Raw genomic sequence first — 19,722 nt, 5'->3', positions numbered from 1 at the left:
ACTGCTGTACGCCCATTTAAGTACCTGTATTTTACGTGCATTATATATTTTCAAACGGCAGACAACTTTTGAACACAATGAGAGAAGCCGTTTGAGATGGTTTGGTCCTGTCCTGCAGATGCATTAGTTGATAAATGTAAAATCATGACGACTGAGGGTGTTAAAAAAGAACAATGTATACCTAATTACATGGAATGAAGTTTTTCCCGAAAGATCTACACTCTTGTAACCCATGCAACACTTCACAAGAATAGAGCAAAATGGAAGAATTCTATTTAAGTAATCATAATTACTTAGAAATATATTCTAGTTATGTTAGTACTTTTAGGAAGGTTTGGAGGTCAAGCATTAGGGTTGTAGGTTAGGGGGTAGTAGAGCTTTCCTTACTTCATACCCGAGGTGAGGCGGGGTTGGATTAGGGTTGATCTTAGATGGCTTGCAGTTTATGTTGAGTCCACACTATACTTGCTGTTTATCTTAGCTCCGGGCCTTAGATACTGGTTACTGTTATTGCATGTCATTTATCTTTTGGTTGTTATGCTTCTGTTACTATTACGGTTTCTACTGGAGTTACTAATGAATTGTCTTTTCTTGTTTTTATTTCCGTCTTTCTGAGCCGAGGGTCTATCGGAAACAACCTCTCTGCCCTATCAGGGTAGGTGTAAGGTCTACGTACACATTACCCTCCCCAGACCCCACTTTGTGGGATTTTACTGGGTAGTTGTTGTTGTTGTTGTTATGTTAGTACTTTTGTAATAGGTAATATGCTTTCTAGGGGTCTTTTGGTCCTATAAAAAATTTATGCTCGAGTAGAAAATATATAGAACTTCTAATATTTTTATTTATTGTGTAATATATACCTGGGATGGAACTTAAGTGAAGCTACATGATCCAAAAATTCACATGGCCAATCAAAATGTATTTGGAATTGTGGCGTAGTTGGTGGTAAAAAACAAAAATTGATTAATACAATTTATATAGGTTTGTCCAAATGAAGCATAAATACTGTTCACCCGTTATCTTCCCGTACTGTTATTCTTCATTGTTAGTATATATTATCACATCACAACTTACAAACAAAAACACAAAAGAAGAAAATAACGAGGCCGGCTACCCGTGGTGATTTACAGTAGAAAATGAAATCCACATTGAGCTTCAGACCTGTCCCAACAACCAAACTTAAACACCGACGTTGAATTCAAACACCAACATTAACCAAGTTCAATCCTCCGATGAAAGGAACTGCTTCCCCAATACTACCATCCACCCCACCCAACCCAAACCCCGGGGGGGGGGGGGGGGGGGTGTCCCAACCCGTTCAGGAAAAAAAGCCCCTTTAAAGACGGGTAGAAGCTTCAGATGAGCGTGGAATTCAATTACTTGTGTTATATTTTAGCTTGAAAAACACTTGTCCACATCAAATACATGGTTGCACACCTCAACCATAGCCAATATACACTCTCATCTCAATTTGCCACGTGCTAAGTTTATGCAGTAAACAAGTACAAGTATTTCCAGGAACTCACTAGCCACTCGCTAATCAAGTGCAATTTACCCATCAAATACATTAGAGCCAGGAACTCACCAGCGGAGTCTCAAGAGTTTCTTTTTGGTTTTTTTGGTCGATGCTTGAATTTAAATTTCCAATGAACTATTATCTCCGTAGTGAAGGTGCAATCAGAAAGCGGTAATCAAGAATACAAAACCTTGCGTTGCCATAAAATTTAGCTGATGCACAAAACGTTACATGTAACGTTGAAGGTCAATCTCAAATTTCACCTAACACTGCAGAATCCAAAACTGACCAAATAAAGACAGCAATACATATGGCATCGTCTCCTGGATACTACAAAGTACCAAACATCCAACAAGTCGCGACACACCTTTCCAGCTCTCCATGCCACAACAGCTTTCACCTAGTAGCGGTCATATCGCCTGGAGACAGAAAAGAAACAGTTGGTGAATATCGAACCCCTATTACCAGCAGCGGGTGCTCTCACATCAAGCTAATCAAAACCCCTTCTCAAGTGCATTTTTATTATAAACTAAAGAGAAGATACCAGTGACTGCATCAAGTACCTTTATTTGCTAATATCATTATAAGTTCATTTAGGTGGAAACATGTAGTAGCTTTAAATTTCTAATTCGCATTTAGTAAACAAAAAACGCTGCAACTAAATGAAAATATGAAGCAAAAACCACTTTGATAAAGTATTTGAAATAAACAAAAACCATTTTATACTTCCTATTCAAATGAAAAAAAAAAACAATTTTAATTTTTGGATATCTAGTACAAATTAGTACTTAACAGATTTTCTAATTCTAAACCTCTAATTAAAGATTAATCTTCTTACAGTAAATTCTTAATTTTCTACTCCTAATTACTAATATATTCATACAGAATGTAATTTTAATAATCAAAAATATCACTTCATCAACTATATTAGTTGTTCAGTGCTGCCCTTTATAAGACGAAGCCCATGTGCCTCAGCACTAAGCCTAAGTTGTTACGGCTTAAGCATGTCTCATGCGAGCCTTTAGCAACACTGATTATAAGCACTAATGTAAAGGGACATTTAAGATTCCAGTACTGAAAAATAATTGGGGCTAAATCTACGACAGTGCCTTCCCCCAAAAATTTCACCAGATTAGGGAAGGTATGGGGCAAATAACCCAACATCCTTAGTAAATCACCTTCACTAATCAGTAGCCCTCCGCAAAGAATTGGAAGCTACTCATCATACGGTACATGACAACCTCACATCTTTAAGTCCACACAAAATAAAACTATATATAACGCAATCAGCTTAGTGGAAAAAATTAGAACCTGTGGCGATCATAATCCCTTGACCGTTCTCTTGACCGTGAACGCGATCGCCTATGGCTTCTTGAATCATAGTTGCGAGAGCGGTCTCTATTTCTGTCACGCTCACGATCATAGCTGCGATCTTTACTCCTGTGATCGTGATCTCTCCCTGCTTCGCGGCTATCAACTCTGTCCCTGCTTGATTCTCTATCACGTTCCCTGCTTTTTCTTTCTTTAGATCTGCATATAGTAAATTCAACACTTGACCACAAGATAGTAAAAGCAACAACAGATAAAGTAAAAAATGCTGAATAAGCATTTCATAATAGGAGATCCAACACTACCTCCTATCTTCTTCTATGGCCTTCCGCTTCTTGTTTCTTTCTTCCTGGCAATTTGACATCATTGAGAATTTGAGATAGCACAATTGAAGCATATAACAAACTCCCACAGATACGTCGGCGAAATTAGAATGAACACATATTCATGGAATAAACTTGCAATATACAGAATGACAAACAATGTTTTTCCCTTCTTTTATTGACGAGGTCTAGAAATTGGTCCATCAGTAAAGATATATGTATTTGATACCCGCCTAAGAGAGAATCAGTTCAATAATACTTATATAGATCGTGTGGAAACATGCACATCAGTACTTATGCTTCAGCAATGAAAAGCTGGAAGAAAAGTGTTGAAGACATAACTAAGTGAATAAAAGTGTAATCTCTCTAACAGCTTAAGCTTTTAGATGAAATGGTCACACACTTTAACATGGTATCGGAGCACGGTGAAGTAGTGAGTTCGAGTTTCACTGCCACCCATGATCAAAAGGAATTTTCACATGCTTGGCCCATGAAAAAATATAAGGCCCACACACGAGGGAGCGTATTGAAGACATAATTAAGTAAAAAAAAATATGTTCTCTGTTAGCTTGAGCATTTAGATGAGATGGTCACACTTCAACCAATAAATTCATATTTTAAATACATAAACGTCAGCAGCCGCTCTAGCATAAGAACAATAGTAGGATATACAAAGGAGTTTCTCGTAACCGTGGCCCGACACCTCTATCGTTATTGAGCCAATACTTGTTTACCCTAGTTATGGATGAGTTAACCAACACAATATAAGATGTCGTCCCTCGGCGTATGCTATTTGTTGACGATATTAACTGACGAAACCAGCAAGGGGTGTCAAAAAAGAGCTTGAATCATGGAGAAGCACATTAGAGTAAGGATTTTAGGATAAGAAGTATGAGTGAGTATATGCACCGCAACTCTAGTCAGCTTAAGAAGAGTGAAGTTGAGGTGAAATTAGACGGGATTGATGTACCTAAATGAAAACAATTCAGATATCTAGTGTTGTTTTTGCATGAGAATGTAATGATAGATGAAGACGTTACAGTACTAAAATCAGCTGGTTGAATGGAGAAATGTTACCAAATTCAGATATCTTGTTGTGATATAATGATGCCTACAAAAACGAAAGGTAAGCTCCATGGAACACTTGCAAGACCCACAATGTTATGCAAGAGAGAATGTTGGGCTAAAGTTCAACATAACCTAAGTGTCGCAAAAACGCGGACGTTAACATGGATGTGCGGTCATACTAGATCAAACAAGATTAAAAATAACTGCATCTGCCATAAGGTGCAACCGTGCAAGTAGCACAAAATGCACATTGAGGATAAAATGAGTCTTTTGAGATGGTTTGGTCAGGTCCAGTGTCGACCTCCAGATGTACCGGTCCGCAAATGTGAAACTATGATGAGTGAAAATGTTTAAAAAGTATGAGGTAGATCTAAATCAAGCAAAAAAACGCGGACGTTAACATGGATGTGCGGTCATACTAGATCAAACAAGATTAAAAATAACTGCATCTGCCATAAGGTGCAAGTAGCACAAAATGCACATTGAGGATACAATGAGAGTCTTTTGAGATGGTTTGGTCAGGTCCAGTGTCGACCTCCAGATGTACCGGTCCGCAAATGTGAAACTATGATGAGTGAAAATGTTTAAAGAGTATGAGGTAGATCTAAATCACATGGAAATGATTTTTTCTCAAAAGACCTACAATCTCTTGGTAGCCATGCTGGCCTAGCGAAAGATATGACACAATGGATAAAAAAGATCTATATAAGCGATGCCAATTAGTGGATGTGTTGTGGTCAAGTTAATATGCTTACTATAGGTCTTATGCTTTCTAGGGGTCTTTTAGGCCTCATTTGTTTTTTTAAGATCAAAACGTCTGAATCTGAATACATGTCTGAATATCAAGATGTGTATTAAGATTAAGACATCTGAATCTGAATACATATCTGAATGTTAAAATGTGTATTAAGATCCGAATACTAAATGATTAAGACTGTTTGACTTTTAACATCTGAATGTATAATATTTACCTTTATTTGAATTAAAATACTAACTAATCTAATATTCCGTCAATAAAATATATAATTTTTTAAAATATGATAGTTGCTAGTGGTGATGACTAACGGTAGTGCATGTGAATGCCGACTAAAAGCGGTGGTTGGTGGTAGATTTGGTTGATTGTGTAGTTTAGGGTAGTAGCTAGTGATGATTGGTAGTGGTAGCTATTATGTTTGAGGATGGTGGTGGTGGGTAGTGATTGTTAATAATGGCGGGTGGTGATGGTGGTAGTTGTGATTGAGGAAGATGGTGGTAGGTGGTGGTAGTTTATAATGATGGGCAGCGCCAGCTATGGTTGTTGATGGTGATGGGGCGGTTAGTTGTGGTAGTTGAGGTGGATGAGTGTGGGTTGTCGTTGAGAATGATGGTGGTGGGAGTGGTGGGGATGGTGGGTGGTGGTAGTCGACAATGGTTGTGGCTATGATTGAGGATGATGGTGGTGATGGTTGAGTATGGTGGTGGTGGGTGGCATAGTGGTAGTTGATAATGGTAGGCGGTGGCGGCAGTTAATAATGAATATGGATGATAGCATCTTAATGAAATTAAGTCTCTGTTATAGATCTTAATCATACAGACCTATTAAGACCCATTAAATGGTTGTGAAGTAAAAAAACAAACAAACTTAACGATTAAGACCTGAATGATTAAGATTCAGACTTTAAAAACAAACACACTTAATGTCTGAGATCTGAATGATTAAGATTCAGACCTCCATTAAGTGCAAACAAATGAGGCTTAGTGCTATTAGGGATTTCATGCCACTTGGGGGAAAAAAGAACTTATAGTACTTTTTATTTTGTATAATGCTAACCAGTGTTTTAAAAGGCGTGGCCGTAAGGCGAGACGTTTTACATATGCATCAGCGAGGCGTAAGCCCCGGGCACGGGGCGTAAGCCCCATGGGTATTTAATTTTAAATATTTTATAAAATAATATAATTATAATAAATATTTATACATGTAAAATTGCATAAAAATTGAAGTAATATAAATATGTGAAAAAAATATATATAGATGTGCTCTATCCCCACAAAAACTAGTCAAAACAATCTATTATACGCTACTTACAAGCACAAGTAACTTATTTCGAAAAGAATAAAGTTTTCTACATGGAGGAACAAAAAGGATGATTAACGTGCAATTTGAACTTTGAACTTGCTGCTATGAAAGAGAATGGAGTTCCCTTTGTATTTGTTAAAAAAACTTGAATATTCGTTGCTTTTGGGAGATATTAGCAGACTAGCGGACAAGATAACGAATTGGGAAAGACCATAAATTAGGGCTTCAATCAATAAAAAGGGTCTTGACTTTCAAATTTAATACATTTTAGTTCCTTTTCAAAACTTTGGTGTAATTACAAGCTGACTGCGAATTGGGTATTATATGAAGGACTTATTCAACAAATTTTGTTTTAATTTGAAAAAGTCTCTGGGACTTACGCCTCACTACAAAAATGCGCCTCAAACGACCGGGCGTACGCCTCTCGAGACTTTCACCCCAGACCATCGCCTCGGAGCATTTTTGGTGCGCCTGGCCCCAGCGCTCGCCCTGAAAACGTCTTTTAAAACACTTATGCTAACCAATGAATTAAAATGGAGAAAACATGATTAGTGAGGATTCATATTGCTGATCCTAACTTATTTGGGACTGAAGTGTAGTAGTTGTTGCTGGATTAAATATCTACTCACCTCTATGATGAGTATCTCCTTTACATAACTACTAACTCTTTCCTGCTCTCAAAGATAATCAAGTTGAAGTCACTTATTCAACTATTCTATCATGTCTCAAATTATATCCTAATATGAGTTCCATAAAAAAAAATATTTATAGTTCTAAGCACACATTTCACGTCATTATGAGGTTATATGAGAACTTATTTTCCCTATGGACCTACAAGGTCAGTAAAAGACAATAGAAACCTCTACAAAAGAAAATATCTGAGGATAGCAGAGCTCCAAAAGGGCATACATATTGAAAATTTCTACAGAAGAAACTGAAACAGCAGGACCTCAATCAAAATATTAAAATTACCAATTGAGCCACTAAAATCAAATACTTGTTTAAATTTCTAAGTAGATGACTGTTCCGCAGAAGCCACTCAATCAGAGATCATTTTATGCAACCAGATAAATGAGGAAACAAGCACAAGAATACCTTACCAACCCAAAAAAAAAAAAAAAAGTAAACAAGCACAAGTCTCGATATATATATATAACATTGAAAAAGTGTCTGTTATACTTCCAATAAATGGGCCTGCACTGCAACAAAGAAATCTTGAAAAATAGATATTCTTATCTTTACCTGAAGTTCAGCTAATTTCTCACGGATTTGCATATAACCCAAATGAAGCTTTCCTCCAAAATGATCAGCTAAGCGGCGGTCACTGAAAAGAAAAGATGAGAAAAGCAAGGATAGCTGGATATTATTAGTACGCTATCCAATTAGTTTTAAGAAACAAATATTGTAGAGATAACAAAAAATGAAGTTGCCCCATAACTTTCTAGCTAAGCATAACATGACTAATAAAATTAACACAGAAAAGACGCACATTATTTAGCGGCAAAAGTTTATCCTCGAAAAACTGGGCCCAAAAAAGCCTGCTGGTGACAAGGAGGTACAATCGCCATGTCAAAAACTGAAGCACTCAAAACTTCAAAGTAGCGCTTTATTTCCCTAAAAGCTACTTCGCATATCTTCCAAAAGCTGAAAAGGAAAAAGGAACATTCACCTGTCATAAACACTTAAAAAAGCTCCACAGATGTCGCACACACGGAGCTTTTGATCAGTCTGCAAAAGTTATAAACAGCATGTCAGAGATAGCAAATTCATGTCAAGACCACATCCTGAGATTTCTCAGCAGGAATATATGCAAGAACAGAAACAAAGAACAGTCATTTGTTATATGTGCCCACTTGAGGCCGTGATTCTAGTAACACCGTACCCAATTTAAAAAACATTTCAGTTCTATCTTTGACTTAGATACTCAAGAAATTCTTACCAGTCAGTTCATTTCAAGAAAAAGATAAGCCTTCCATTAGCATAGGGAAGTATGAAAGGAGAAGAGAACTTCTTAGTTACTATTGACTTGATTGATTAGAAATCTAAAAAGAAGCTTCTAAAATTTGCTTATTTTGAAAAGCACTTTTTTTAAAAGTGTTTTGCATAAAAATACTGCTGCAGAGAAGCTCTATATGAGGCTAATCAATTTGAAAAGCACTTTTGAGCACTAAATTCGTGTTTGACCAAGCTTTTTTCATAATGGTAACAATTGCCTTTGACCAAAAAAACATACTGACTGGAACTTCCTATCCTTATTTGGTCAATCACACTGATAGGCACTCTTAATAATCTGTAAGATCTTTTTTTTGGTTGTAATTGTGGTGTTTGGGCATCTCTACTAAATCATGATTACCTACTACCACCCAACAGCACATGTATAGAGTAACTCTATCCACCAAAGCTTAAATAGATGAGAACAAAACACATGCTTTTTTTTGCCTTAACTGGGATCTGAACCTGGCCCACGGTCCATTCCAGCTTCTTGACCACCAGGTCACACTTTTGGATGCTAAATATTTTGTAATATTTTCTTATAACAAATATTTACTAAAATATTTCTTAGTCATGTCCGATGAATCTATACATGTGTGAAACTAGACAACGTTCTCTTAATATTCAATACACCCCTCAAACTAAGAGTGAGAAAACCAACTTGAATTTTTTAGTTTGGAAATATAAAAGTTGCCATCAAAATCTCACTATATTACATAATCATCAAAAAAGTGTTAAAATTCTTTCCTCCAGAAGTCACTGGTAACAGAACAGCGCAAGTACTTTTTGCACTCGCAATGAAAAGAAGAAAATTGTAGCATATGTCCAGTACATCATCAATGTAGCTTGAAATTGGCAAAACAATGACAGAAAATAAAAATTTAGAGAAGGGCGTTGGTTGCTATAAAGAGGAGGCTGTCAAGCATTAGGCACCATAGAGAGCAAACCCATTACCCACTACCTCACCATGCTTTCAGAAAATTACTCCCTTTTCAATTTGTGTGTCGTACTTTAATTTTTAGTATGTTCCCAAAAAAATACTTCGTTTTATATTTTTAAGTTTTTAATTCCATCATTCTCATTTTATCCTTAATGATACATCCTTAGAGGAATGACATGGTATGTTTAAGACCATAAGATCCACTTGATAATTTTGGTATATTATACACACCTTTAGTTTTCAGGGTTTTTGTTGTTGTTGTTGTTGTTGTTGCTGTTGTATACACACCTATAGTTTAAGACAGCAAGATTCAAAGTCTTCAAAACTTTGTGCCTAGTCAAACTACGACACAAAATATAATGGAGAGAATAATATTTTGGCCCTTCTTTCAAGGAATCATCAGGCTAAATTTTCAAAATAAAATTGCTATTCGTTCAGATTAAATTCAGTGAAAGTACTTGCACAAACTCATAATTGAGGAGAAACAAATACAACAAATAATGCTTATCAAAGCGGTAGAAAGTAGACTTACAATCCGCACATCAACTGCAGTGTACTTTGAGGAATCCTGACCAGGGTCTTGCCTCACAGGCAGCTGAATGAGGAAGACAGGCATATCAAGGAGAGAAGTGTTAAATGAAGTCGAACTACAAGGGTAAGTTTTTTAAGCCCCAGAACAAAATTAACAAAGAAAGATAAGAAGGGCAGATTAAAATCTAAAAAGTTATATTTGAGCACAATTGAAGTACAGAAAGAACTGTTCGACAACCTTCTTGAGAGCTTCCGCCTCTTCCAATGCTTTCTGAGCTTCATCAACCATTCCTTGCTCACCTAGATAACCGAGTAAGAGGAAAAATGTAAGATAAAGCAAGAAAAGATTCAGCAAAATCGTGTCATGCTGTAACATCCTTTTTATAAATTAAGGTAACTTTGAAAGAAACAGAAAAAGTGCACCAAGGTACCAAAAAACTGTAAAAGGTATAATATTCAGCATTGAGCTTCCAAAATCTAACTCACCTATACAACAAGACATTTTTTTTTGCAAAGATAGAGCAGCTATCATAACGTAATTCTAGTGTACTACTCACTTTGAGGGTTATAAGACACATGTTCCCATCGTGCTTAAATCACTTCTAAGGCAATTTCTAATAACATAATTCCCGACTATTTCACAGTGTACCTATTACCTCCCATTAAATGTGTTTTTATCTCAAAATTGAGATCATGGATATAAGAATCATACACTGAGATTTGAAAATGATTCCCTAATGCAGAACCAAATGAACTGGAATTAGCATAGGTATATTTACAAGATTCACAGCAGAATATGGCTCCTCTGATGTCAAGGGATGATAACTATTTTCGAGCAATGATGTTTAAACACATCTTTTCAAATAACTAGTTAAAAGCACATTATTGTTCACTTTAGTCACATAATCAGCCTTCCATTTCCATAAGTATTTATTAATAATAATCTCAAGGTTGCATTTTCAAATACAGAGTCACTTTTTTTTAACAATGGGTGTCGGATAAGATAAAACCCAAACTTGGTCACTCTTTTTTCCTGATGTTACTTTCCATTTGAACTGCTCATACACTCGCATGGACATAAACCAAAATAATGAGACACTACCATATCCAGAGAGAGTCAATAGCATATCAAAGAGTGAATTCTAACTCTTTGAGTGGAAAAATTGGAGGTTGTAAAGCAACACAGTTTAGAGCTATTTAGATATTTAGATTTACCAAGATCTTCTGCTTTCTTCAGCTTCTCATTTATCATTTCTTGTATGCGAGGATCTGGAGCAGCTGCAGGCAAGGGTGCTAACTGTGGACCATTCTGAAGTGGCTGTGGTAAAGATGCTCGGTCTTTGTTAAATGCATCCAAAAGGAGCATTGACTGCCATTGGATAAAAGAAAACACCTATGAGTTTTAACCATATACACTACAGCCATTTTTTTTGATAAGGTAAATTGTATTAATCAAAAGGGAGAGAACTCCCGTATACAAGAAATATACACTACAGCCATGTGAATATTAAGTATCGCAATGTCATTAGTTTTTGCCTATGTTGACAAACTAGCAAATTAATTCAATGTGTAAACTGTGGACCATTCTGAAGTGGCTGTGGTAAAGATGCTCGGTCTTCGTTAAATGCATCCAAAAGGAGCATTGACTGCCATTGGATAAAAGAAAACACCTATGAGTTCTAACCATATACACTACAGCCATGTGAATATTAAGTGTTGCAATGTCATTAGTTTTTGCCTATGTTGACTAACTAGCAAATTAATTCAATGTGTCCAAGTTCCCCCTGTACCTGTTTGTCTGCTCTCTTAGTTCTGAGTTCTTCAACCTCTTCCAAAGCTCGAATTTTCATATCTGTCTTGCCTTCAAGATCTACAAAGAAAATAGATTGTTCAAGAACTTTGCCAACTCAAAAAGATCTTCACCAGATAGAAAATGGCATGAAATAATAGCACTTTACATTTTATTCCTCAGCAATTCAGTTCGCTCAAATTTACTAAGGCTCTTATAAACTTATGTTAGTTAAGTTTGTAAGACGCTAGGCTAGATCCCAGTATGAAACTGAACTATGTAATTAAGACAAAATGACAACAAATGTTATCATATCACCACCAATCATCAAGCCTATTTTACTCCTTTAAACTGTCCCTTGCTCAAGCAGTATATAGATTAGCGAGCCTCGCTAACTTGTCATTTTCATATATAATGAAAAAAGTAAAATATAAGCAACCTTATATTGGCAAATAGCCAATCAAGACCACATAAGCATGCTTGCCCGATGCAGACAGTCAGCTAAGCCTAAAAGAACTTTACCATTTTTTTAGATAGAAAGCCTAAAAGAGCTTACCATATACATCAGCTTCTTTCAACTTCTCCTTGATTTGCTTTGACAACTCATCAATCTCCGGTGTCTGCAATTTAGGCGAGTTGACAACACTTGTAACAAGGACTAGTAAACAGAGGAAGGGCAAAGAGGAAGTGCCAGTGACCAACAAAAGAAAACAATGAGCTTGGAGCCCGACACTTGACTATTACCAGAGTAACTTCAGATACTGATATGGCAATAGCAGCTTTGGCATCCTCCTCGTCAAGCCGTTTAAGGGCTCTAGTTATTTTCCTGTCACACTCAACAATCAGCCTATCAATTGCATCCTCCAAGTCCCTGTCATAGTTATCCTGACCCTTTTCTTTTGCTTCGACATATCTAGAAAAGGTTAAGGTAATGATCAAGAAGCAATATTGATCAAAGAATGCAGCATCTCTTGTGCATCTTTTTTTCTCTCAATAAGGACATATCTTGTACATTTCTCTTCTTTTTTTATGTTTGGGCAGATGGTTTTGGTTTTTTTTTGGGGGGAGGGGTTGAGGGGGAAGGACTGCACTGATGTACAGAAAATCCGTGTTAACAACGACCATAATATATTTCACAGACGTCTAGTTAATGACTCAGTTCAGCAACTAGGCAGGCAGTCGGCCAGCAATATTGTAATAGTTTCTATAATCATTTGACATAAAAAAAAGTAGAACAGTGATTCATTGAATTGTAAATAAGATCAAAGAAAAAGGAGAATGACAGAATATATGAAGAAACAAAATTGTATAGTTAAACAACCTGCGACAACAGCCAGCCTATCTAGCATGTATCGAGACATAAAAAAAATTCTAGTATTACTTAATAGCCCATGCATGGCTAAGATATTAATTCTTGAAGTTCTAACGGGCATGAAAACATGAATATGGAACACTTGCAAAATGATAGTATACACGTCAAAGAAAGATACTCTTTTCTCAGCTGCAAAGAGTGCACCTTAGGGCATGGCCCCATATCCATTTTCTGCACAACAAGAAAGAAATTAAAATGAAAAATCAGTGCACAAAATTTATAACCAACAAGGAAATGCAGAGGAAGGGTGTAGACCTAGAAAAAAACTGAACAACTCCGCCCTCCAGCCCATCAAGGATTTACTATTGTATATTCTTTATTTTTTAAAATAGTGAAGATACCATCTGCAGCTGACCATTTAGTACTGACTAGTTTCACCTTATCCAAAAATCATTGACTGATTTCACTTGACAAAAATTATTGCATTTAGATTAAATAAAGCTTGGTATCATATGAACAATATTGGATCATTTTCCTTTATAAGCATAGAGCATTACTGATTAAAACTTGTAGTTTCACTAGTTCACATCTTCATACTTGAACGAGTCAATTATGGTGGACAACGCTTAACCTATATGGTACCCAACGGGTAAGGACAGCTGCGGTAGATGATGTCATGTTTAGCTGGGCATTGAGATGTAGAGAAAGTAGGCCATTATATCCTTAAATCTTAATGACACTCTTTTATAGGAATGACATGCCATGCTTAAAACCACAAGATTAAAAGGTATTTTTGGTATATTATACACACCTTAGGTTTAAGACCACAAAAATCAAAAGTCTTTTTTACATTCTTAAACTCCAAGCATAAACAAACAAAGAAACACAAAATGAAGAGTCAAACTAAAATACATCAAATGGAAGGAGTATGACTTCATCAACAAAAAATTAAAAAGAAAAAACTCTAGAAGAATTTTCATTTACGATGAAATTTAACAAAATTGACCGACCTCAAACAGGAGAAGACTCGAATATTTTTAAATGCAAATAAAAAGCATCACATCTAGCCGATGGGCTCCCTACCAAATGTGTTTTGAAATATCTAAAAACTAAGGTCTTTTTAAATTTATTATTTTGACTAGTGGAGTATCAAAAATCTAAGGTCTTTAAACCGCAAAAAGCTCCCAAAGCCCATGTAATTAAAAACCCTGTGCTAAAAACGGAATAAATAGTACATACGTCTACAAACTCAGTAATTTTTATAAAGTAATAAATTTTATCAAAGATTGAGCAAAAAACATATGTATACTAGTATACCAAAAAAGAAGAAAACCTACAAAAAAGATATGATTTTATACGAACGACACCCGATCTTCTATACATAGGAAATTTCATGGGAGCACCAAAAAGACATAAAGGATGAGAAGTTACTCCTCAATCGTACAAAATTCTTCTCTACACCCTCAAGAGCTCGCATATTTCTTTCTCTCAAAAGGACACACATAAGTGCTAGTGGCGCAATACTCCACTCCCTGCATCTTCACCTCTTTCTACCATAATTTCAGTTGAACATTACCTATTTCATAGTGTCTAGCATCACCCAAAGTATGCCAAACCATCTAAGGCCTCATTTATTTGCACTTAATGGAGGTCTGAATCTTAATCATTCAGATCTCAGTCATTAAGTGCGTTTGTTTTTAAAGTCTGAATCTTAATTATTCAGATCTTAATCATTAAGTATGTTTGTTTTTTTTTACTTCACAACCACTCAATGGGTCAGAATAGGTCTGTATGATTAAGATCCATAATAGACTTAATTTCATTAAGATCTATCATCTATATCCATTATTAATTGTCGTCACCGCCTACCACCACCATCATCCTCAATCATAGCCGCCGCCATAATCGACTACCAACACCTAGGGGTGTTCATAAAAACCCGAAAAATCGAACCAAACCGAAAACCAAACCAAACCAACCAAAAAAACCGATACTTTTGGTTTGGTTTGATTTTGGTTTTGAATTTTAAAAACCGATCTAATTTGGTTTGGTTTTGGTTTTAATCAAAAAATAACCGAAAAAAACCGAACCAAACCGACTATAGGAGTAGCTATTTCAAATTTATTATTACACCTATATATATTTATATTTTTATACAAAGTTTCAAAAATTTTATGGTGAATGTTAATCGTTTGCACTTTTAGTACAGTTTTTTACCTTTATATTCTAGTTTGATTGGTAGTTTTCTTTTGTTAAGTGTAAGAATCCATTTCATGTTAAAAAAAAGTATATTTTTAATTGAGTCCTTAAATTATTCATCACTATTTGATTCGATTATCATCAATATATTTTAGTAAATAATAGATTTCTCAAAGGGCAATTGATTTGATAGTGTTACGTTGAAAATGTGGTCGCCGGAATATGTGTTTGGTAGTGTATGTCTTATATTTAAGAAAAAACCGACAAATAATCGAAAAAACCAAAAAACCGACAAAACCCGACATAAACCGAATCGAGAAAAAACCAACTTAATTGGTTTGGTTTGGTTCTAATATTTTAAAAAACCGACTTACTTGGTTTGGTTTCTTTTTAGGGGAAAACCGATCCAAGCCGAACCATGAACACTCCTACCAACACCCACCATCTGCACCACTCCCACCACCATCATTCTCAAATACAAACAACACTCATCCACCTCAACTATCACAACTAACCACCCCATCACCATCAACAACCATAACCGGCACTGCAAATCATTATTAACTACCACCACCCACCGCCACCTTCCTCAATCACAATTACCACCACCACCCACCATTATTAACTATCACCACTCACCACCATCATCCTCAATCATAATCGCCACCACTATTAATCACTACTAGCTACACCCTGAACCACAACCATCGACCAAACCTACCACTAACCAGCGCCTCTAGTCGGCATTCACAAGCACCACCGTTAGCCATCACCACCAGCAACTACCATATTTAAAAAAATTATATATTTTATTGATAGAATATTAGATTAATTAGTATTTTATTTGAATTTTATGTTTATTAATTTTCAAATAAAGATAAATTTTATACATTCAGATGTTAAAAATCAAACAGTCTTAATCATTTAGTATTCAGATCTTAATACACATCTTAATATTCATATGTGTATTCAGATTCAGATGTCTTAATCTTAATACACATCTTGATATTCATATGTGTATTCAAATTCAGACGTCTTAATCTTAAAAAAAACAAATGAGGCCTAGGAGTTTCCCACCATAACCTTAGAGCTATAGGACGATGTATGACGAGATGGTGGACATCTTCACCCCTTGCACATAAGCACCACTTGAGATAAGCAACCTTTTTTTCCGTCAGATTCTAAGACATCAAGATATGGTGGACATCTACACCCGACCACTTGGACATAAAGCACCAGCTGAGATAAGCAACCTTCCTTTTCCTCACATTCTAAGCCATCAAGACCACCCCATTCTACGGCTAGCCATGTCAAAAAAGCACCCTTTTCTTGAATCATTAGAAAACCATATCGAGCTACATGGAAAGACAACCTCCTCCATAATGAGAAGTTTTTCATAATAAGACTTAACATAATATACTCCATTACTCCCCGCACCACCGCTCCATACATTGTTGTAATGTGCTTTCATTGTGGAGCATACCAACCAGGCTTTGGAACTCTGCCACTTCCTACTCTTGAAAATGCTTTCTAAACCTCAAATTTATAACTACTTCTCCATCTTGTAGTCATCGGACCAGATGGACAGGGCATGAGTTTCAGTAAATATTTGGGAAATAATTCTCAAAATGTTATCATACACCACTTTTGCCCTAAAACTCATCCTCCTCCCATCCGTTACCTTGATTGACGCATCGGCAATAGACTCTTTCCATCCCTTAAATATCCCTCCATTGTACGCACAAATGAGGAATAGTGACATTTTTAGTCCTCCAACCCCCTTCCAAGGCCCCATATTTTTCCACTATTATCTTCCTCAAAAAAGAATGTTTTTCAATCATAAATCTCCATAACCATTTTCCTAATACGACCTTGTCGAACACCATTAGAGTCGATTGATTTTTGAACAAGTTAAGCTAGAATGATAATTAGGGGCAGGAATGACAGGATTATTTAGTTGATGTACTATAATATATGTTGCTCGGACTCTTTGAAAATGTTGCCGGGTGCGTGTCAGATTCTCCAAAAGCAGTGTATTTTTGAAGAATCCGACACGGGTGCGGCAGTATTTTGGAGAGTACGCGCAACATAGCTTATAATTATAATTAATTGGAAATGTTTGATTCATTGAACTAAAAATGAACATACGGGATATAATATAATACGATGTTTGGCTTTACACTAAATACGTTTGAATAAACTTTAATCCAATTTTAGTCTTGGCTTTCTAAAAAGTCTTTGGGAGAAGCGCTTTCGAGAAGCGAAAATGTGTCATTTTGCTATTCTATCCTGGGATAGTTATCCCACATAGAGTATGGTACAAACAGCCTCGGGGTAGCTTTTACCAGAATCAGTGTTATCAAAGGCGCGCATAAGCCCTGAAGCGAGACTCAAAACAAGTTGAGTACTTTGCCTCGCTTAACGGGCGCTTCAGTGTTGTCATCAAGGCTCTAAGGCATACTTTTCCTTGCTAACAAGAGTAATCCGGAAGACACAACACTAAAGAATTAATATTTCACTTTATCGTAAATTTTCTTCAATTTCTTTGACCAGATATTTGGTATTTATGCTTATAGATATTAGTCTTGGACTACACATACACATTTGTAGTTTTTCTCCATCTGCGCCTTTTTTCATTAAAGCGCACGCTTTATTTGCACTTTGCGCATAAAGCCCCAACAGACCTTAGAGTTTTTTTGCACTTTTCGCCTTTGATAAACTAATCCCGCTTTTTATCTCGAAATTATTCCTTTGTCCTTGTAATCAAACAACCCCGTAGATCTTCCAAGACCACTCCAACACTTAAGGGTAATAACGATCTCCCATCAACCCATGTGAAAACTTCCCTATCATCGAACCCATAGATAGTTTCTCTAAAGTCTTTCCAACTTTCACGTGACACTAGCCGGAGCTTGAAACAATGACATAAAATAAGTGCAAATGCTCGATAAAGTGCTCACGTACTTCTTTATCTCCTTAGGACAAATATCGTTTCTGTCCCACAAGCTTCTTCTCAATCCTTTGTAGTACAGGTTCCATGTTGTTTGATCCTTATTTGAAGCACCTACTGGCAAGCCAAGGTAGGTAGTGTGATAAGCCCCAGCCTTACAGTTCAAAATATGTGCTAACATTGCAACATACTTAACCTCTCCAACTAGTATGATCTCACATTTCCTGAAGTTGATCTTAAGGTATGACACTGCCTGAAACCATATTAACACATGTTCTTGGTGTTCCAGCTAAACAAACCCAATATAACCTTAACATAGGGCTTCGTATGTATATTTTTTGAATAAAGCTTTTCAAAATCTAATTATGAGTTCAGTTTAGCAATTATGTAGCAAACTAGCTGTTCCAACTCCAACCTCTTCTTCTTTTTTTCCCTTTTTGCAGCCAAAATGCACCAAAAATGCATAGTCTACTAATGCACGCACAGAGGTAAAGGTTATCCTTTCGTGACCTGTAAGTCAAACAAACTCAAGGCAACAAAACAGCTGAAATGCAAGGGAAAGCTGTACATACGTTCACTCTCCCCTACCCATCAGTAGTCGGAGAACACTTAATTTGCACAAGGTAAGATCTCTATAGAGCAACAATATTTCAATCTAAGGCTTCAAATTTGTTTAATTATCAAAAACAAAAATTAACTAGGGATTCAAATACAAACACATAAATAAGGAAACAGGTAGACGCAGAGATGGAGAGAGAGCGGTGTTAACAGTTACGCACAGTGAGTTGGAAGAGTTCGTGAGGGCAGAGACCGGAGAGGAAGAGACGGCAAACTTCACGGTCGTAGTACTTGCGATCGACCTCCGTTACGTCGCCGTTTCGGTTGGCTCCCATTAACACATCCAGTTGTTTCCTTATGGCGTCCATTGATGATGAACGCTTGAAATTCGCCGCTGTTCAGGCTTGAGTTGCTCAGTCTGTGGAAGGGTTTTTTTCTTCAGTCTTCCTCCTTGAAAGCTTTTCAGTTTTCCAGTGCGCTTGTTTTATAGGGTTTGGCAAATTGGCTGTTTTCTTCCTTTTTCCATTGTTCTTTCTTATATATTTTTTTCCTTTTCTTTTTGGTGAAAGATATATACTTCCCTTTCCTATCATATTAAGAGTGTGTTCGGAAAGTAATTGGAATTTGTGTAATTATTATGGTAGTAATATATAGCCTAGTAATTATACAGTTGTGTAATTATGACGATATGTTTGGTTGTACAAGTGTAATTACACAGGTTGATTAAATTTTAAATTAAGTAATTATCAAAACTTAAAATCTAATATAATAAATATATGCCTATAAATTTTTATAAGTATAAATAATATTATATTTGTATTTAAGATGTATATCTTTTTCGTGAATATACATTAATTAATAATTATATATTTAAACTAATATTATAAAAATAATTTATATATATTTTTTAAATTAATAATATTTAGTTTAGAAACTTACAAAAATTAAAAATATACTTTTGTAAGAACATCGTGGAATTCATGTTTGATAAGATAAATTAATATCTATAAATATAATGTTATAACATTATTCAAATGTTTGACAAAACTAATATATCAATTCTACTCTAACTAAAAAATGAACAACATGTAATGTGAGTCAATAATACTAAAACAAGTAAATTGGAACCATGAATATAACACATTTTCAAAATTCAAAA

General features: G+C 35.8%; 1 protein-coding gene across 1 annotated transcript; it reads right to left on the bottom strand.

Moving 5' to 3' along the window:
* Window positions 1–1,688: 1,688 nt before the first annotated feature.
* LOC109241130 (putative RNA-binding protein Luc7-like 2) lies at window positions 1,689–19,072 on the bottom strand. Its single transcript, XM_019407852.1, has 13 exons — window positions 18,785–19,072; window positions 13,035–13,087; window positions 12,289–12,457; window positions 12,101–12,164; window positions 11,546–11,625; window positions 10,971–11,124; window positions 9,994–10,055; window positions 9,757–9,819; window positions 7,962–8,020; window positions 7,535–7,616; window positions 3,151–3,194; window positions 2,828–3,046; window positions 1,689–1,935 (listed from the first exon to the last, which is right to left on the bottom strand). Exons 1-13 carry the CDS (start codon window positions 18,929–18,931, stop codon window positions 1,917–1,919), a joined length of 1,215 nt encoding a protein of 404 aa, XP_019263397.1. The 5' UTR covers window positions 18,932–19,072; the 3' UTR covers window positions 1,689–1,916.
* Between the last annotated feature and the right edge of the window lie 650 nt (window positions 19,073–19,722).

Source organism: Nicotiana attenuata, unplaced genomic scaffold (assembly GCF_001879085.1).
Source record: "Nicotiana attenuata strain UT unplaced genomic scaffold, NIATTr2, whole genome shotgun sequence".
NCBI lineage: Eukaryota > Viridiplantae > Streptophyta > Magnoliopsida > Solanales > Solanaceae > Nicotiana > Nicotiana attenuata.
The sequence above is the reverse complement of the archived record's forward strand: the minus strand, read 5'-3'. Positions and strand labels throughout refer to the sequence as shown.